Source organism: Lissotriton vulgaris, chromosome 2_1 (assembly GCF_964263255.1).
Source record: "Lissotriton vulgaris chromosome 2_1, aLisVul1.2, whole genome shotgun sequence".
Lineage (NCBI taxonomy): Eukaryota > Metazoa > Chordata > Amphibia > Caudata > Salamandridae > Lissotriton > Lissotriton vulgaris.
The window spans coordinates 1237910318-1237932400 of NC_141687.1; the positions used below are offsets into that span (position 1 = coordinate 1237910318).

General features: G+C 41.0%; 1 protein-coding gene across 1 annotated transcript in view; it reads left to right on the forward strand.

Annotated features, from left to right (window-relative positions):
- LOC147732424 (uncharacterized) overlaps positions 1–22083 on the forward strand; it is a 2559122-nt gene that overhangs the window by 2514828 nt on the left and 22211 nt on the right. The window contains exon 98 of the mRNA XM_086954262.1: positions 20485–20598. Within this exon, the coding sequence (XP_086810388.1) occupies positions 20485–20580 (96 nt within the window). The 3' untranslated portion in view covers positions 20581–20598. The remainder of the gene's footprint in view (positions 1–20484; positions 20599–22083) is intronic.

The window sequence follows — 22083 nt, forward strand, 5'->3', positions numbered from 1 at the left end:
TTATTATCATCTCCCATCGATACAGAATTATGTGGACAGGAACCCATTGGTGTTATAGCAAACTCATCAGAGGAACAAATTTCACCACTTTGTTCCTCAGTTGAGGTTATTTCCCCAGATATTAATTTGGAGCTCATGGAGCAACCTAGCCCCGTGCTCACTAGTGGTAGATCAGGGTCTGTTCTTTCCTGGAACATAGCTGGCCTAAGGTCTAAGTTGGAGTCACCGGAGTGGGCATTATTTATTAAAGAACATGAAATATGCTTATTCCAGGAAACCTGACAGATTACTTGAATTATAGTATCCCTGCAGTGAAGGAAGGGAGAGGGAGACCAGTCGGAGGGCTTACGATCTGGATAAGGCAAGACCTGGGTGTATTAATAAAAACCATTCCGACTAACCATAGGGATCTCCAGATACTAAGTCTTAAGTTTCCAAATGACAAATCACTCTATGTTTGCAATATTTATGCGAGAAGTACGGGGGGTAGGAAATCTGAGGTTTTATTAGTATTGGAAGACTTTTTGGAAAGTCGACACTTGCCCTCAAATGTAATTGTTGGGGGGGATTTTAATGTAAACTTTGAGCCTCTTTTGAAAGGAAGCTGGAACGTGTCGGAGGAGGAGGATAGGGAATGGGGGATTCCCAAATTGGAGCTTGACCCAGTAAATAAATGGACAGATATAGTGGTTCAAATGAATTCTATCTGCTTAATAAAGGTCTAAGATCAATTAATGGTAGGACCACTGGCAATAAATTTGGTGCATGCACATTTATAAGTGGTAATCGCAAGAGCAGAATTGACTACATTCTGATTAATCTGGGTCTATGGAAATATCTTGAAGACATGGTAGTCATAGATAGGGTAGAGAGTGACCACAATCCCCTGGCTATGAGTCTTACTTACTGGGAATCTCCTGAACATCTTGGGGCTAAGATGGTTACTACCTCCCCCCATGATATCGTAATATCTAATGACAGGCGCCACGTCCGGTGGTCCAAAGTTTCACTCCTTAAAGAGAACATGGATTTTATAAGCAGCAAGCTTGAACAGGCAAAATGTGATTTATTGATGTTATCTGAACCAGTCAATGATTCCTTAAAATTAGGTGAGGGGACCAGGATTCATGAGGTTCTCTTTGGGGAATTAAAGAGCCTTTTTGTTAAGCCCTGCCGGCGGAATCCCTCCCGAGTCCCAGAACCATCTTGGTGGTATTCTAGCGAATGCAGGAAGGCCCGCCTAAATCTGGGAGAAGCAATCAAATCAGAGATAACTGAGAATATTAGAGCAGCTAGACTAACATATAAAAACACTGTCTTAAGTGCCAAGCGAGACTGGGATGAAAAAAGGTGGAATGACCTCAAAGAGGCAGGATCTTCTAAAGACACGCGAAGATTCTGGAATGTCTACAAATGGGGTGTAGACGCAAATCCGGATAAACCGCAAAATTGGGCCCCCCAAGAAAAATGGGTAGAATATTTCCAGCCCCAGTATGCTAAAGGCAAAGACTCCCAACCAGTAGTGGAAGTACCCCTGGAAATTCTAACTGAAGACTTCTTCACTCTGAAAGATGTACAGTGTGCTCAAGACTTAGCGGTCCCTGGTAGAGTGCCAGGCATCGATGGCATACCTGCAGATCTATTCTTACAAGATAAGAACTCCTGGGGCAACTACCTATTTCTCCTGTCAAATGTGATCGCTAGGGTAGCTCCAATACCAAGCTCCTGGAACGGAGCAGAGATCATACCCGTTTATAAAAAAGGGGATAGGTCCCAGCCAGGAAATTACCGGCCAATCAGCCTGATTGATACATCCCAAAAAATATTTGGCAGGCTGGTTTTAAACAAAATCCTAGACTGGGAACGTGATAATAAGATCTTATCACACCTTCAGGCAGGGTTTAGAAACTCAATTAGCACTATCGACCAGGTGTTGCATTTTGCAATGCTCTACTGGAAGATAGTGACAATTGGTGATAAAAGCCTTTATGCTGCTTTCATAGATTTAAGAGCGGCATTTGACCTGGTCCCTCGCTCCACACTATGGAATGTTCTTAATAACATGGGTATGCCAGGGACTCTTTTATCCCTGGTAAAAAGATTGCACAAACAGAATTTTGCACAGATTAGGTGGGGGAGTCCCGGGAATGTTACCCCACATTTCCCAGTGAAAACTGGAGTACGACAGGGCTGTGTCCTGGCCCCAACCTTATTTTCTTTATACATTAATGATGTGGCACAAATTTTAATTGATTCCAACGTTGATGCACCAACCATTGCTGGAGCCAAAGTGCCCATTTTAATGTTTGCTGATGATTGTCTTTTAATTGCAAAAACTCCAAGTGGGATTCAAAAAAGTTTAGGTCTCTTTGAAGATTTTTGTATAGGACGTGGGTTAGAGGTAAATGTTCAAAAATCAAAATTTATGACTTTTAATGCGTCTAAATCTTTTAAGGGAACCGTGCTTATGAATAAGCGCCCGTCGGAAAGGGTCCAATCCTTCACCTATTTGGGAGTTTGTATCCAGCATAATTTGTGCTGGAACCAACAAATTGAGCTGGCTACCCTTAAGCATAGACAGCTAGCGGGTGCTTTGACTGTAGAACATGCCAAATCCTTTACTAAACCTATATCCCCAGTATTGCAAGTTTATAATGGCAAAGTGGTTAGTTCCACTCTGTACGGGGTTGAAATGTGGGGAACTGAAAATCTCAAGGGGATGCCAATCTCAGAGAGTGCCTTTTTAAGGAATCTAATAAAATTGCATAAGAGTACCCCCTTGAACCCTCTTTTTTATGATTTAGGCATGTTCCCAATAGCACTTATAGCTTCTTTACGTCCTATTTTGTATTGGAGGAGGATTTGGACCTCCCCGGAACTGGAAACCTACTCAAGGGGATTACTTGATATAATCAGTAGTGACACCTATCACAAAATAAAGTGGTTAAGACACATTAGGTGCCTATTGTTTGATTTGGGTTTACGGGATTTGTGGGATGACCCCACAAATAGTAGGTTTCCTCCCAAAAAGGCACTTAAAAAATTATACTGGCAGTTTGTGGCTTCCAAGTCTTTTAGGTCTATCGATCAAGGGTCTTTGACAGGTCTGTTTATGGATATCAAAAACGTACCCAAATTGGAAGCCTTTTGGGATGTGATCCTAAAAACCCCTGGATCGTAAATTGTATTTTCAACTGAGAATTGGGAGCCTACCGGTTGGGGCATTTACCAGCAGCTGGTCCAAGTCAGCCAAAACGGCATGTCCGTCCTGCTCAGCACCTATGGAAACAATAGGCCATCTGCTTTTTGAATGCCCAATGTACGTAGTTCCCCGGAGAATATGGCTTCACCCAATATGAGGGTTGATGGGCACCGATAGAGGTTCGGTGGCAATTAGAATTATCCGCTCCTGCACTGATATGCCAGTTTACATGTCTCTTGGGAGACAGAACTTATAGTGTTCAGACTCCTAATTCAATTCCCCTTTCTTTCCACAGACAGAACTTTTTGTGCCCTGATGAGATTCCAGAATTTTCCTACTGGAATCGAAACGCGTCGGCCAGTTAGAAAGGAGTTGTTTTGATTTATTTCGAGACAGCAGCAACTCTGCTGTTGCAAAATACACACATTAACTTTGCTTCTTTTCTACCTTCCCTTCTCTCTTTTTTCATTACTTTTTTTGCTTTAATCGTCCCTCACAGTTGAAAATGTTTCATTGTATGTCACACATGTTTGAAATGTTCTGTTTGTTTTAGGACTATTACTTATTTTGTTCTTAATTGTTTTGTTAAACAGAATTAGGATCATATTTGTATTGTGTATGAATTTGATATTTATGGTGTAAATAATTAATGTATCTATGTGTCTTTATGTGTGTGAAAAAATATGTTGGTTTGAATCTTGATTAATTCCATAATTGGTTTGGTATAAATAAAAATACCTTGTTGAATACGATCAATAGCGTGCTCAACTTTTCCGCAAGTGTGGTCATAAATGTAGGTGAAAGAGGCAATCTTTTGGTGTATAGAGTTTACATACCTGTGGCAAAGTTCTTAGGCTGGGCCTGGACCATTAGAAACAGATTGTTAAGTGATTAATTTGTACCCAAGGTGTTAAATTTAAATTTAAATTTTAAATCAATGTACAACGATGAAATGGATATATATTTTTTTAATTAGAAATTTTGTACCAAAAAAATGTTTTATTCTGATATATGTTTATATTTATTTGTACGTTGCTTTTATGACAATCGTCGAATAAAGCTTGTTTGACTTGATCCAGGAATATAAATTTTCTCATTTGTAATTGCTCCCATTGATTTATATTGCCACAATTGTCAACTTTGCTTTATTCGATTATGTCATTGTCCCAACCTGCAATATGTATGTCGATTATTTTAAATCCAGTACTACTTTTTTATGTATCAATATATGAGCACAGAAGCAGAAAAGGCAAGCCTCCGTCGCTGGGGTCCAGAAACTGCATGTATTGACTTCCCAATAGAGCTATGCTCCATGATTAGATTTATCTTCCAATTCACTTGTACAGAAATACTTACACTTTACACAGTCTATTTTTATACATGTCTTTTAAGCTATCTCAATTAGAAACAGGGATTCTTTTTTAACAGGGCTTTGTGTGGCCCACTTTCTTTCAACATTAACTGGGGTATATAGTCCCTTTTTCAGTCTAACATTCTGCATGCTTTGAGCCCTGTCTTACTTGAGGCATATTTTCTACAACGAAAATGCCTACTTCATGTTATTCACTAGCATCATTTTACAAAGCAGTTGTCCTGTGAGACTCTTTTGGAAGAGTAACTGTGCAGTACTATTCTACTGTGATCCACAACCAATCAAAATGTATTGCATGTCATTCAGTGAAGCTGTCAATCATGCAATTGCAATGAATACAACATGCCTGTTTCTTACGTGTTTGGTCATATATAATTTCTCTTTTACAATTTAATGTAGGTTTATGGCATAGTGAACTGACTTTGTGACAACAGTCCAAATGACGCAGTGTGTGAATAAGTGACTTATGTACATGTAAAAAACAAATCTGTTGACAATCCCTGGCCACTGTAACAATCAACACAAATACCTGTTCATATTTTCACAGGTAGTCTTCACCAAACAAAGTCCTTATAAACCAAGGAATTTGCTGTTGATGATTAAACCCCAATCCAACTTATAGGCTACCATCAGGACAAGTCATCTGACTATCATAAGACCTACAAAAAGAGATAAAGAGGACGTTAAGTACAGGTGAATAGTCTACAGAGTTCCACCACCGACTACGTTCGATACTCACCAACGGCTTACTGATTTCACAGCATAATTAATCAAAATCACAAATCTAACTCTAAATGAATGAGGAAAAATCTAAATCTTAAAAAAATGTCTAAATACCAGCCTATAGATCTGTACACACACTATGCGTAGCAGCAACACAAAACAAGGCTCCCAAGTCGTCATCCTCATATGGTCAATCAATTCACAGCCCAGTGTGAAAAGAGCAACTATATCGGTGAATCGACTAAGTCAGATACATATCCATGCTGTATATCTGTGATAATACTGGCTCTCCCATGCACAGTGATACCAACATGCCTGCCAATCCATGATTCGCTGGGGTAGAAGGTAGCTTCAATTCCACCACAGGCTATAGCATAAAACTTTATGTATATATGATCCCTTCTGCTGAACAAATACATTTCCCAGAATGTACAGTGAATAGAGAGGATTAGATAAGCATCCATGTAGTAGTGTGCTCTCCTGCAATGAACAGCACCCATGCGGAAAAGCGCACTCATGCATGTGCAATGAAACAGACCTTATCACTACAAATAAATGTCAGAATTCATCCGAAAACACAACTCCAGCTCCTGTAAAACTCAGTGATAAATTAGTAAGTTACATCAAAACACTGCAAACTCCAATTTGCCTTAGTCAGGAGCTGGGAATTACTTATGAATCTTACAAAGGTCACGCTGCCTCCATTCACAGCAATGTCATGTTAATCCGTCAGCTAACTCGAAAACAGTGTTTACATAGCCACACAAAGGGACATATCTACAAGCCCAGTGAACTGCCGGATCGTCACATTTTGTGACGTTACGGTGTTGCACAGGGCTTAGCCATATCTACAAGGCCAGTTAAAGCCACCCTGCATGACTTTTCAAGGCCTTGTAGATATCGAGTAAGGCAGAGCAGCACAAGTCGAGGCAAAGAGGCATTCCATGTGTGTTTTTGAGTGTGTTCGCATGCAACATCCATGAACTTTGCCTCTGCGCAGATTTACAATATCCTGTAAACCTGGGACAGCGGCAAAACCTTGCGCCTCCCTAGAGCAGGTGCAATGAGGAGAAATGTTTACATTTCTCCTCGTTTTTTTCCTCTTTCCATGTGTACTGAGAATTGAACGAGGAAAAGGCCTCCAATTATTGTTTATGTGCAGTAGGGTGTCCCTTACTGCACACAAGTGATCCTGCCAACAACACAGACCCAAACCTTGCACCATGGTACCTGCGTTCAATCATGGCTACTAATTGTGCATCGGCTGAAAGAACAGGAATGCACCATATCTTGGAAATATGGTGCATTCCTGCTCCATAGGGAAATGTAGAAATGCGACCGAACAGTGTTCGGTTGCATCCTAATGAGGCGGTCAGGACCACTGACCAGGTGTGGGACAATCCCAGGACCAAGTCAGTGTATGGCAGAAGCTATTCCGCCCAAAAATCAAAATCGGCACCTTAATCATGAGGGTGTTGGTGGGCAGGCCATTTTACTACTGCTACTTTCAGGGGTAATAGCAAAGCATTCCATAGATTCTGCACATACAAGCCATTCACTATGGGAGTACCCGCAGAAATCAAGGAACCACTCTTCATTCAGAGAAGCCAAAAGTAATAAATGACTCCAAACACATACCTATAGGCTGTGAATATATATACAATCTTTTACTCAATCAACCACATGAATGCAGGCTCAAGTCACAACATCAAGTTGAGCAACCGTGGCAGATCTCACACTAGGCAAGCACATAGGTGCTGGAAGTAGAGTTAAGTGGGGATTCTGCAGCGCTGGCAAAATAAACATGCTGGAGTTCCGCTGGGGAATGAGCAATAAAGATACCTTTACATTTTATCTCATCATATAGGTCGACTATCAGGCTCTGTTTTCTCGCGATTTGCTGCATATTATTTTAACATATAGGTTGGTGTTTTTTTTTTTCTTTATTTATTTTCTTTATTTATTTTTAGAGTTTTCTATAGCGCGAACTTGAACCGATTAGGTTATCAGAGCGCTTTACATAGCACCAGTTCCGTTACAAGTTATCACAGCAGTTTACATAGAATCAGTTACGTTGCACATTTCAGGATCTTGAACCGATTAGGTTATCAAAGCGCTTTACATAGGACAGCCTTCGATGTCGAGTGCCCTCCTCCGCCGTGTAGCGGGGGACCTCTTCCAGCCCTACGAAGTCGTCGAGCTGTCGGGACTAGGCTCCTGGAATTTCAGCTGCTCTAGAAGACGCATAGGGGTGGTATATGGTGTAAGGACTTCAGCGAATACCAAAGCTTAACATTATTGCAATCGGTCAAAGGTCTACTGCATACACTAATGATTAGAGTCATCTCTACACACATAGGGAGGGGATATGACTGGATAAACTCCAAGAGTCACATAGGCATGGTATATGGTGCTAGGTCTAAAGCAGATACCATTAACTAGAGTCACTACACAAGACAAAGCAGAGTTCCATAAGTGTGGATGCAGCCACAGCACAAAGGGAGGGTGGGAGGGATGCAAGGGCATGGAGAGAAGGGGAAGCACAACAGGGAGGAAACATTTGAGGGTCATCCACAGTGAGAAGGGCTGAGGCCAGGGGCATGGTAGGGGGCCAGAGCCCAGAGAAACTGTCCGAGAACAGCAGCAAAGTGTCGGTCAGAACAGAGCAAAAGTCAAGAAGTCCAGCAGAGAAGGTGGGAGCCCAGGTGAGGGATGACGCCGGAGGCCAGCCGCAGGCACGTCACCATCCTGGAGAGCCTGCAGCCATCCGGCTCGGTGGGCGTGAGAGAGCGCAAGGTGGCGAAGGTGCAGGTGCGATCACGCGTTGTCCGTGAGGCGCTGCCACGGCAGCTGGTGGGCCGTGCGTGGATACAACCGCCCTGGAAGATGTGTGGCCTCCGGGAGACACGAGCAGCCCATTCAACACCGGAGCCATTGGTGCCATGCTGCAGGGGGGGAGGGGTGAGCGATCCAGGAGATCCAGCTCCTGCTGCAGGACCACGGGGCAAAACGGAAGTGGCAGAGGCCCCCAAAGCAACAGCGGAACGGGTGGCAGGCCCGACAGCCAGGAAGAGCCAGGAAGAGCCAATTTCATCTCACATTCTTGACTGCAATGTGAGATGAAATTGTAATGTGACCATCTTGCTGATTGCGAAAGGAAAGGCCGCATGGTGTTAATTCTTTTTCTAACAAAACACAAGATGATGGACAGAATGTTGCACAATGGCAAAACATTCACCCCCAGTCACAGATCTGGGTTTAATCCATCGTTATTTTGCTCACCAAGCCACCCCAGTTCAGACATGGCCATATGCAAATCAGTCTTGACCCTGTGCCTCATGGGAACAGTCCAGCCAGAACTGCCAAACCATGTCTTTTCCTGGCCGGAATCAAGCATCCTAATTTTGAAGTGTAATGGAAACAAAGATTTTAATAGGGTAAAAAAAAATCAGTATCCTGATCTTGGTTAAAAAGGGGAAACATCTATTACAATGCAGGCTTTACATTGTAATGACTTTACAACATGCCCATTCAACAAAAGTGCCATTACAACCCATGCTATTACCGACACAAGCCATTACAGAGCATATGCCGTTACAACATATGATATTACATTGAGAATGAAGGTAAGTGTTTAGGTAAGTACTATCAAATAATTTATATTAGTATTGTATTTAATAGTAATATTTGTATTATTTTCAATTAGAGTGTTTAATTATTATTATTTGACAGGGGATGCAGGGGAATTAGGGTTTTGGGTAGAGCAGTGTATTAATACTCAGATATTAATCTTAAAACATAGGTATTAATACATATATTATTTAATATTATTTTTAAGTGAGTTAATAATATTTAAAAATAATACTTATGAGGGAGTGGCACCCTTCCACTGGCACAGGATGCAATGGAAAAGGGGGTTTTGGGTGGGGAGTGTATTCATACCATAGCATTAATGTTAATACTTGTTTAGTAATTTAATTGTATAATAATATTCATTTTAAAATATTGTAATAATTAAAATAAAAACCATTTGAGGATTTAACATTTACAATCTGGCATGTCATGATACAGAAATATATTTTGGTGTAGGGTTGAGTAGTAGTTTTTTAAAAACATTATTTATGAAGAATAGTCTATAAATATTAAATTAATAAAATGTTTAAACAAAGATAAAAATGGTTATATCTACACTACAATTATTTTTAAAAAACAGTAAATAAGATACTAAAAATACATGTATTGATCATTTTGAAATCAAATTAATAAATAGGACACAAAATTATTTAATACAATTATTTATTATTTTAAAAAAGATATAACAGTGAATGAGATTTATTTTACCAAAATATAAACATGTTAAATTATATAGACTTTTTTTTCAATAAGAAATTTTTCAAAGGGGCACATTAACATTTTTTTTTTAATTTTTTTTTTTATATTTCCCATCCCATGTTTTTCCAGTGAAGTGAATGGGTGAAATTGGCCTTTTTTCCTTTCTACTTTTACAGATGACGTAGGCGGTTGTGTGTTAGTTTCTACAGTCAGTGAAGCGTCGCTCTCAAGATTGTAAGCAAGGAAGAGCTGCGGTCAGGTAAGACAAATTGTATTTATTTGATGGAGATTGTGGCTGGCATAGTTTGTTGTAAGGAGAGGGGAAGGTAGTTAGATAGATGTTAGCATTTGGAAGTATGTTTTGAATGTTTTAACTACATTTTATTTCTATACAGGTAGCAGTTATAGGCCCATGTTAGGTTGATTGCTTTTTTTTATAATTGTACTTTAAATAAAATAAAGTATGTGGATAGAATTAATAATATTTCTTTTAAACCAATGTGTAAAGGAATCAATATTTTTTGTAAAACTTTTTGGTGTGACTCGTTTTTTTAAAAAAAGCATTGCATATTTATTGATGTTCGAGCACGTGGAATTTTGGAGAAAACAAAAGGCATGGAAGGCCGAACAGATGTTTTGTACAATTTGGAATTTTTTCTAATGGATTTTACCTTAATGCAGGATTTTTGCTGGGTGTTAAAGTTTGGATTTTTGACTTTTGTAACACTGTGAACAGAAAATCGATGGAGAGAGGATTGCAACAATGGATTTCTTGTTGCGTTTTTGACCAAAATTTTATTTTTTGGGGAAGCCTTATTTTTAGTTTACAAAGTAAATTTTGCAGCAGTGTTTTTGCTGTAAAATATGGCTATGCACATCTGTGTCTCTTTTGATATTTTTTGCACAGGCTTTGGATTGGACAGTGGATTATGGATTTAACACTTTGGATATTTGGTGAGCTGCAGACTCTTGCTGAAATTTGGAATTTTACAAATGAAGAGTCGAAGAAGGAAGATAACTGAAGATAGGAAGCCTGACTTTTTTAAATGATTTTGATTTTTTTTTTTAAATTGCGAAATTAATTTTAAAAAAATTCTGCAAAACAGGCATGTAAGATAGAATAGGTGTTAGATAAAAGTTAGAAATGTAGTATGTGTGCAATATTGTCTAGGTAGTCTGAAGCCACAATCAACGAAAACTGTTGAATTTATCCCAATAGTCTCTTGGATATTTCCTTTGTTCTTTTGGAAGTTTGTGGGTTCAGACTAGCAGTCAATGATTGCACTATTCTCATTTCTTTGGAAACGTTTCTCCTTCCTCAAAATTTCCAAGAAATTATGAAAATTTGTGTGAGGGTTTCCGATTGATTTAGTAAAGGAGTTGTGCCATCCCTCTTTGCATTATTGGTTTTTGTTCTTCCCTCTAAGCAGGTTGCGTAACAGTACCACCACTTCACAGGAAAACTTGGATTCCTGCTGCGACCCGAACCTGCTAAGATATCCAATCCATGTTTCCTCAAAGTGATTTAATAGGGCACCCAATTTCTCTTCATTTGTATTAAAATAGTCAGATTGAGTAATTGATGTGTAGTATTCATCCACACAGACAGGAGGAACAAAGCACAAGGCAGTTCTTTTTTTAACTCAAATTGCAGTTTACTTTCTGATATATAATCCACAACTAACAATGTTTTGTGAATGTTTTACCAATATGACTGAAAAGTTTGGGTTTCGGGATATATTTTGATTATGGTGTTCATCACTGATAACTCGAAATCAATTATTACTTTTCATGGACTTTTATTTTGTATTTTAGATTTTAGCATTGTTAAAAATTCAGTGTAAGTTGAGGTTTGCTTTTCAAGGAGTAAACTGTACACTAAGGAAACTACAGTGTTATCAATGTAGGCGTTAATAGTCTATATTTGGTTGAATGGATGGGGTGTGGATGTAAACGTCCTATCCATCACCCAAATATCACTTGTCTTCAATTTTACAAAGTTATGAGGAGTGCTAAAGATTAGTATTCTATTCTGAGGGTTTCTGTTGTTATGCAAAAGAAAGGTTTCATTAGTAACAGTAACAGTTAGATCAGGGAGAATGTTAATATCTGAGTGTGTATGGGATGTTACACGTTGGGGGTTACTTGCCTGTTTTTTTCTCTGTACAATTCTGTGTACATTTTGGATTCTGGGCATAGAACTCGCTACGTGTATAGGAATGTTCTGGGATACCTCCCTCAAAACTGCACAACAGGGTTCATTGGAGGTGGATGTAAGTTCTTTCATTTGGTTTCTCAAACCTCTATCTTTATTGCAGAGGCAGAATAGTTGAGTTGTGCTCTGTTGTCCTTTCAACAGTGTCATCAAGAGTAACCGCTCTGCCTGTGTAATGGGATGAGAAATAATGCCCACACCTCCAATAACTCTTGGGCTCCGTTAATCTCTCGAAATAAATTTAGCCAACAGCTTTAGGAGTCGATTTCCTCTTTGAGATTTCACATGGGTGGCTTGTCTTTCTAATGCCATTATGCATATGTCTGTAAAAGAGGGGAGAAAAAGTGTTTTTGTGCTATATTTTAATAACATGAACATTTAATCTGCAAAGATTTGATTATCTATATTTAAGAATGCATGTTTTACAATGTTTTTCTGTTATTATGTGCTTTTGTAACTTGAAATTGTTTATTGATTACAACCTGCAAATAAATGTTACTAGTTAATTGGTTGTTTATTGAGCTTCGTAGAACATCTTTCTTATTACATTGTTGGGTTTAGATTTTGCCAGCATTGATTTTCTAATATGGTTTGTCGATGATTCCTGTTAAAAGAGTTATTTCATATATTAAGGGAGTAGGCCTCACCTTAGGAAGGTTGCTTTGTTTGCATGTTTGTCCTTTGCAGGTACAGTTTGGTAACTTCAGCAGTTTTTGCTGATTTTGTTTTCTCCCTTCTGGGTGATGATGGGTAGGTCAAAAAGGAAAAGTGTATTTTTAATGATTTATTTTTACTTGGCTTTTGGTTTTCTGTAAAGAAATGTTTTTGTTCATTTTGGTTGCAACATAAAGGGGCTCATTACAATGTCGGTGGGTCCGACTGATCTTTGGTGTCAAACCCACTAACATCTGCCCCTGCAGGCTGCCTGCCATAATACGATGCGGTAGGCAGAGGGATCATCAGTGACCGTGCCTGCCACGTTGTGCATACAAATGCTGGGGGTACCATAGGTACCCCCCATGTGCACCCCACCAATACCCTGGGGCTCCTCTATGGGCCCCTGCATGCAGTAACCACATGTCTTTCCATGGCAGCAATGCTGCCATGGGAAGGCACATCACTGCATGTATTGTAATATGGATGGCAGTGTCTAGTAGACACTGCCACCATATACAGCCCCTTTTCCGCCAGGTTGACTCATTGACGTTCGGAATACCGGCGGACAGTCTTCCGTCTGCCAGGGTAACCCTGCCATACTAATGCGGTGGGCGGAAATGCGATGCGGGCGGATGAAAATGTTGGGCGGATCGCCACCGCCATGTGACATTCTAATCGACCCAAAAATGGTGGTTGGCTCAATTTATATATTTGGTGCTAACAAAAATTTAAAAGAAAATATGTTTTGGAATCTAGGTCCTGATTCACAGAACTAACTTAAGACAAAATCCTAAACTTACTACCATTTTGGTATTCACAGAAGGCATTTACTCATTTTGGTATTCACAAAAGGCACTTACTCATTGATGAGTAAGTGCCTTCTGTGAATACCAAATTGAGTAAGTGCCTTTTGTGAAAACCAAAATGAGTAAGTGCCTTCTGTAAATATCAAAATGGTAGTAAGTTTAGAATTTTGTCTTAAGTTAGTTCTATGAATCAGCCCCTAATTTTCAGTGTGCTGCAGAACCTGCCCGAATGTGTCTTTTTTGTGCTGTGTAAAATGTTTTTATTGTTTCCGTTCAGTATGGCAGCCATTTTGGGTAGATGGTGGTTAGGTCGATGTAGTGGAAATGGTGGAAGGACACAATTATTTTAGAGTAGATGATGGCAAGGATATTGTAGGGGAAATAGTGGAAGGACAACACGTTTTTATGCTTTCTATGTATATGCTGGTTTTGCTAATGAATGCACACTGTTTTTTAAAAATATAAAATTGGATGTATATGTCGAAATATTTTAATTAAAAAAATGTATTTGGGAAGTATTATTGTTTTAATATTTTTTTAGCATTTTCGCACATAATTTCTGTGCACTCAACATACTATAATTATTATGCTTTTTAATGGTATTCTTTGCATTTGTATCCGTTTTAATAGTTGGTGGTGTAATGGCACTTTTTATGTATCTCTAGTAACATGAGTTGTAATGGCTTGTGTTGTAAAAATATGCGATGCAACGGTAGTCGTTGTCTAAAATCTGTGTTGTAAAAGTATGCGGTGTAATGGTATGCATTGTAACATCATATAAAGTAAAAAGTGATAAATGTTAAAAATTGGGTTTCTGGTTGGCAGAGGTATGCACCTTGTCTAAGCAGAAACCACAATCCTAATCAGGGTTAGTCAGATGCTCACCATAAATTAACCCTTCCTCACCCTCTGGTGACTTGGCGCAGAGCAGGCAGGCTTAACTTAAGAGGCAATGTGTAAAGTATTTGTGCAACACTTCATATACACTAAAGCAGTAAAAACACCACACAAAAACATACCAAAAGTAGAGCTTAATCTAATGACGAAAACAAGATCAGAACTACAAAAATTCAATTTTTAGTACCAGAGTTATGAGTTTTGAAAGAATATATTGAATTATAGTGCTTATAAGCATAAAGCCCCAACTAGGGCTACTGTTATGAGCCCGGGTTGGGCCAAAGTAACAACGCGGCCCGTTTTCTTACATTGTCCTCTTTCCTGCACAGTAACATTGTTTGCTGTGACCTGTGCACATATTTGTGGGCATGTCAATGTTGGATTCATTTTTCTATAACTGCTTTTGTTTACACATCTGGCTTCGCGCAACATTAACACATGAAGGCGCTGTAACATTGGGGAACTACCAGTGTCCTTGTTGCCCCATCCTCAGGTGCCTTAGGTTCACTATAGAGGAGGCCATCCTCCAAGTAAATGTGGTGAGTACCAGAGGCATCACAAGGTGCCTTGGCTTCGGTATGTTGCCTCATTCCCACCAGGGTTGGCCAATATTTCCGTGCCTTGCAGCACTCCTCGTTGATGCCCTCCCCTCTCCTTGCCATCCAGGAAGTTCAGGTAGGACATCAAGGGAGGCAATGTCCTCCTCATTGTGCTCTGGGGCAACCTCTGGTGCCCCAACTACCTATTCTGGAGACATTCAGGGACTGGTTTCCCATGCCCCTTTCCCTTCCAACTGTCAGCAGCTATCTGGGTCATTTTCCAGGTTCCAGACTTTCTTGGCTTCCTGCCTGGGTAGCCATAAACCTGGTGGTTGCACACATTTACTCAGGGAACCCAACATGTTTAAGTGAGACCTGAACGCCACTTACTTCCAGGTAGTGTGCTCCAGGTCATTGCCTAACAAGCAATCCACAGGCATGGCCGGGTTCACTGCAACTTTACAAAGCTCTGAGACCCCCCATTCAAATAATGCAAGGGCCACTGAATAGTGACTCTCACGGTTGTCAGCAACTACAACCTGATGGACTGTATTGTCTAAAATCTGCTCTGGGGCCACCAGTGGACACCATATTTATACTGGCTCTTGTATCACTCTGACCCTCAACATCTTGCCTATCAATGGTGACCCACTGCCTATACTTTGCAGTGTTGGAAGGTATGTTGGCTTTAGGCACCATCTCCACATCACCCAAGGACACTAGGGTAACCACACTAACTCCCCCCCCCACTGACTGGGACAAACTCCTCCCCAAGCACTATAACTTGCCACCCCTGGTGTCTTACCTCCAGTGGGAGACTGTACCCTCTTGAGTATCTTTGGCTGCCCCTTGTAGTGCCCATATTCATAGCACACATAGCTCTATGGGGTTTGTTCTGACTTATGTCAGGGAAGCTCTTTTTCTGGTGGCCAGATTGGAAATGGGATCCTTTCCCCTGAGAACTGTGATGGGGGCCTTGGGAGAACTAATGTTTATCTCCTCGCTCCTTCTAATGGTGGGAACCCTGACCACCCTTTTGGACCTCCCCTCCAAATACCTTCTTAGACACGCTGGTGTCGACCCAGAGGTCAGCCTCTTCAGCAAGCTTCCTGGTGTTAGTCAGATTGCTTATCAATAGGTACTGGTGCAGCTCTGGAAAACAAATAACCAACATGGGATTGGAAAGCCTAGTGAAATAATCTACTTTGCTGCCCCTCATCCAGCCTTTCAGTGCCTTACTAAAGTAGTACAGGGAATCCACCCAGGTCTGTGTATGGAGTTTGTGGCTTCCCCTGAACTTCTGCCTATACCTTTCAGGAGTCAACACAAATGTATTGACTAAAGTGGCCTTGATAGGGGTGTACTGGATTTGGCCCTCTAACTCTAGTGTTAGGAGTGTGTAGTTTACCAGTGTGGGCATCTACCTCCACAAGCTACCCCCACTACTTCTCAGGAACCCAGTGCACCCTTAGAGCCACCTCATAAGCAGAGAACCATTAGTCAATGTTGTCTCCTACTACATATTTGGGCACCAAGTCGTATGGTATGCAGAGCCTTCCCTCTCCATGAGACACATAAGGTATGCTGCCACCACTGCTGCTGGACTCCTTTTCTCTTCCAGCTTTAATTTTGCTAGCTCCAGCTCCCTTTTGAGCCTCCTCTTCTCTCTCCTGTCCTCCAGATCCTGTGGGGAGAGGCCTCTGGCAGATTCACTGCTCCCTACTCTATCCTGAGCATCAGGTGCATCCATGTCATCTGCTGGGCATGGGTTGGGCTCTCATTGGAGCACAAGACTCTGGTATGGGTCACCCTCCTCATCTTTGAAAGTGCTCCCTCATCCTCATTGTTTCCCACCTCATCCTCTCCTGAGGTGGCCTGCCATCGTTGTACCTCCTCAAAGCCATGGGAACTACCGACCGGTCCAACTTGATAGCCTTCTTTTCTGCTGTCAGCCCCTTCTGGGTGCAAAGATTCAGCAGGTCATACCTGTTAGGGTGCCGAATTGCAGGTACCATAGTACAGCAAGTAAAGGTTTAGGGCACCTACATTTTTAAAAGGGGGGAAAAGCTAATTAAAAACTAAGGAAACATTAAAAGAAAGTTGTAATTGTCTTTAGATGTGGCACAGTAGTGTACACCAACACTGAATGACACTGCACAAACACAAGTCTTATCTTCATCGCTGATCACCAATGTTAGAAATTGGGTTTCTGGTTTTCAGAATATGCACCCTGTCAAAGCAGGAACCACAATCCTAGTACGGGTAAGTTAGATACACACCATAAATTAACCTGTGTTTGCCCTCTGGTAGATTAGCACAGAGCAGGCAGGCTTATCTCAAGAGGCAATGGGTCAAATATTTGTGCAACACTTCAAACACTAAAGCAGTGAATACACCACACAAAAAGATACCACCCCTGGATTGGACAATAGAGCTTAATTTAATTAACAAAGCAAGACGAAAATGATAAATATCCAATAAGTAGAACCAGAGTTATGAATTTGTAAAGAATATCTTGAAATATAATGCTTAAAAGCCTTAAAGCTCCAACCGTGCTTATGTGTTCGTGCTTGACCAGCACACAGACAAAGGTTTAGGCTGACCGAGAAGGAGCATGGATCGGATGCAGGGACAAGCATTGGTCTGCTGCAAAATACCTTGTTGAATCGTCGTCAGTTCAGAGATACGAGTTGCAAAGGGTCGATACACAGTCGTCATCAAGCTTGCAGTTGAATGGGATCAGTCGCGCAGTTGGAAAGTGATGTACTGGGTCCTCAAAGATGCAGCCAAAAGGGAGGCGCTGCACCGCACAGTCATCAAAGCAATGTACAGGATCCTCTCAGATGCATTGGCATTGATGGAAATGCGGTGGCTGCGATCAGCGCAACAACGTTGATGAGTGAGTTCTGGCAGATGCCGCACTTTCGGCCCCCTTCCAAGGGTCCAGGACTGGATCGGCCCCACTTGACTGAGCAAGACTCACAGGTGGCAGAGTCCAGGTGGTGGTTGTGGAGTGGGTGGAAGTATTGTGTGTCTGTGATGCTTCAAACAGGAGGCAAGCAGACAACCCCTTGTAGTCACTCAGGGTTCAAGTGGGGAAGGTCTAGTCCTCCTCACCCAGGCAAGGAGGGCAGCAGGCATGTCAGCACAGCAGAAAAAAAGTTCTTCTAGAGCAGTAGTCGAGCGGAGTAGCAGTCCTTCAGCAGCACATCAGTTCTTCCTGGCAGAGTATCCACAGGTCCAGAGTGTACTGAGTTGTCTAGGGTCAGAAGTCAAGTTTCTATACCCAGTGGTGCCTTTGAAGTGGGGGAGACTTCAAAGAGAGGCATTAAAGTACACAGAGATACTCTTCCTACCCTGGCTCCAGATTCACTACAGGGGGGCTGTGTGGGGGACAGGGCACAACCTATTCAGGTGTAAGTGTAAGGCTGTGACCAGCTCCTCCCTTCTATCCTTCCCAGGAATGCCCATCAGGATGTGGATGGCCCATCAGTGACGCCTAAGCTCCCTTTGTGTGTGGCTGTGTAGAAGGAGTGCACCAGGCCTAGATGTCACGCGACCCTGGCCAGTGTGGGAGACAGGCACCAGGCACACAGAGCTAAGAGCAGAAAATGGCAACTTCCTAAAAATTGCATTTTTTAAATTGAAATTATACATTTGACTTTACCATTAAAGATGATTAATCATTTCAATTCCAAGGTAATAAACATGACAGCCTCACCTACTTCCAATTGGGAATTACACCTATTAAATGTAACAAGGACTCCCCAATGTTAACCTATGAGAGGGGTAGGTCTCACAGTAGAAAAAAAAATGAATTTGGGAGTTTTTCACTACCAGGACATGTAAATAAAAGTACATGTCCTACCTTTTAATGGCATAGCACCCTGCCCTATGCATTTCTGAGAGCCTACCATAGGGGTGACTTATATGTAATAAAAGTGGAGTTTAAGGCTTTGCAAGAAGTTGCAAATGTCGAGTCAACATGGCAGTGTAAAGTGCTTACACAGGCTCTGCAGTGGCAGGCCTAAAACATGTTTTGAAGAGCAACTTTAGTATTTGGGACAATCAGTGCTGGAGGCCCACTAGAAGCATTTAAATTGCAGGCCCTGGGCCTATATAGTGCACTTTACTGGGGACTTATAAGTAATTAAATATGCCAATTGTGGATAAACCAATGTTGCCATGTTTAGGGAAAAAGCACATGAACTTTAGCACTGGTTAGCAGTGGTAAAGTGTGCAGAGTCCTAAGGCCAACACAAACAGATCAGCAGAAAGGGAGACAAACAGGCAAAAAAAGTGTTTGGGGGAGGACTCCCCTAAGACTGACAGGTTTAACAATAAATATTTACTGAAACCGATTTCCATACATTATTTTTTGTGCGCTGCATAGTATTATCAGAAGAACTACATGTATGCGCACAGTTAGTGGCCATTTCAATTAAACATATGCTATTTGTAAAAGACAGTGCGCTACCACACCATGATTTAGTGATATATGTTCAACTGTGTGCCCCAACATGCACCCCCAGCTATATGCCTTACCCATACCACTCTTCTGCTGAATACGCATTCCTCAATTGCTACATTTGTTTCTCATCACTGCTAGGACTTAAGTGATTTAACACTGATAGCATCACCCCAACTCTGATTGTTCCAGCACCACAGGGCAAGCAGTAGCTTTCTACAATTTGACATACAGTACACACAGTGTACTACAACCAGATTATCTTCATTTTATGTAAAACATGATCAATTGACAGAATACATTAGTCCACAGTTTGGCAAGGGTGCTTCTGAAAGATCACTGTGGGACTTTCTTACATGCTTAGTATATCATGAGGTTTTCCCTCCTCACTGGTGGGCATTAGAGATACCCGTTTTAGGGTGCAGCATTGAACTGTTGTGTGAACCAGAGAACAGCAAAGGTTCATATCGGACCATCCTGGCAGTGGAAAGGTGCTGAGTCTTGATGGTAAGGAGAAGATCAACAACAGAGTGCGGAACAGCAATATTCAGGGTGGCACTCTGTACAGTATTTCCTGATGCTTCAACAATCTCAGCAGCAGCGACTAGAGAGGAGACATGGAGGAAGCCCTGTTTCTATGGGGTCTCGAGCAAAGGCATAGTCTGCAATGGGCTTTTTTCTGATACCCATGATCTTGTACCAGTACCCCAGGGCAAATCCATCATGTTCATGACAATGCTGAGTAAATGGTTTTACATATTCAGGGAGCCTGAGAACAGGCGCTGAGAGAGAGCTTGTTTTATTTGTACAAAAGCACACTCAGCCACTAGAGACCATTTCAAAGGCTCATTGGTGACATATTTTTGTATAACAATTCTTCAGGGGTTTGCTATAGTGGTGTACCCAAGTATCCATTGCCTATAGTATCCAGCCACACTCAAGAACCTTCGTCCTTGGGAGACAGTCACTGGACGGGGCAGCTCAGGGACAGCTTCAGTCCATTCTGAGGATATGTGCTGCCTTCCTGCAGAAACATTGCGACCAAGGTAACGCACCTGGGGAAGGCAAAACTTCAGTTTCTTCTTTGAAGCTTTGAGGCAAATAGAAGAAGAATTACACGTATTAAGTGCATATAAGAAGTAGAGCAGTCTGTTTTCAGAGATTGGCGTTATGAGCACTATTGGTTAGTGTAATCTAATCCATGGAATAATTGTGTTTATTCTGGCATTTTGCCGAGTTCACAGAGTTACCATTTCTGTTTCGTGTTTTTCAGTGTTTAAAGAAACAGGAAATTCCACCACACGTCAGGTGTCCATCGGCCTTTGACCTCCTGGATCATTATCTGTTTCCTCCTCAACGAAATTTTTAAAGAATGCCAGTACACAAGGTATATGACCAATGTTCGAAGAATGCCAAAACACGCTTTTGTTTATTCCTTTATCTAAATTATATGAATTTAGTTAAAAAGCAATGTAAACATCATACACCATATAAAGTTCTTCACTTAGAAAACATGACATTCTTCATGTAAGAAAATGCAAAATTCTTTACAATGTATGAACTTCATGAAGCATGCGAAGTTTGAAAAATGCAAAGAAATAAAATCAATGTAGGTTTTTCAGAAAAGAAATCAGAAAAAACGTCTTTAAGTTTCAAAATTCTCTTGCACCAATATGCTTCTGCAGTTAAATAATATAGCAAAAAAGGTTTTTGGAAAGATTCTCCACTCACATATAAGGTTTTCCAAGGTATACTGAGCTCTGCTACATTGGTAAGTATGAGAATAGTATACTGTGCAGAGCAATGCGTAGCTAAAGTTCATATTTCACCCACCTTAGTTTTAATAAACAAGAAATGGGGAAAAGATGATTTAAGTGAATAAAACACTTGGGGGCATATTACCAACAACTAGCGATATTTATCGCTATGTTGGCTTAGTGGCAATATTTTTATCGCCGAGCTGCGGCGATTTTGATCGCTTAGGAACCTTGCTATTATCAAGGTTTATCTCCTAAGCGATAAAAATCGGCCGAAATGCATGAACATCGCTGAAAAGTCAGCGATATTGATGCATTACCGAGCTAATGCTCTTAGCCATGTTATCCACCTGCCATTGGATAACATGGCTAAGAACTACTCAGGGGCAGGTGTTAGCTTTTGGAGATATTCGCGCTTAGCGCGAATATCTCCAAAAGTTGGTAATAGGAGATAGCGATGTTAGCGATTTTTTCCAGTCGCTAACATCTTGGCACGCCCACTTTTCATGTCATTAGTGATAAATTTCACTGACATGCAAAGCGGGGCCCAAGATGGTCGCTATCTCCTACTAGCTGTCGCTAACTGGTGTTAGCGACAGCTAGGTAATAGGGAGATAATTTTATCTCCGCCTTCTTGGCTTTTAAAGCCAAAAAAGCGGAGATAAACCCCCTTGGAATATGCCCCTGAGTTTCATGTAATCTCGTGTTGTGAAATCCACAGGTGGGCATGCGGGGAACGGGATTTTGATATCAATTTATGATTATGATAAATTTAATAAAGAATCCCATTCATCTGTTTTGGACCGATAATATCTGTCATTGAGGAAAGGACCACCCCCGCATTGGTTAGACAAACCCCATTAACTGACGCCACTCTTAAGAACCACTTACAACTGGTGAAGTTTCAAAAGTTTATATAAAGATTAATTTGAATACGATACAATCCACTCAGGATAAAATCTCAAAGTATGCAATACAAAATCAATTAAAATATCAGTGGCTTTAAGCTTCGGTGTGAAATGGTTCCTTCTGCGTCATCTGCAGTAAGACAAAACAATAATCAAGTTAAAACTGTCCCTACTCTAGGCTATGTGAAAATCCTACTTTGCAAGTTT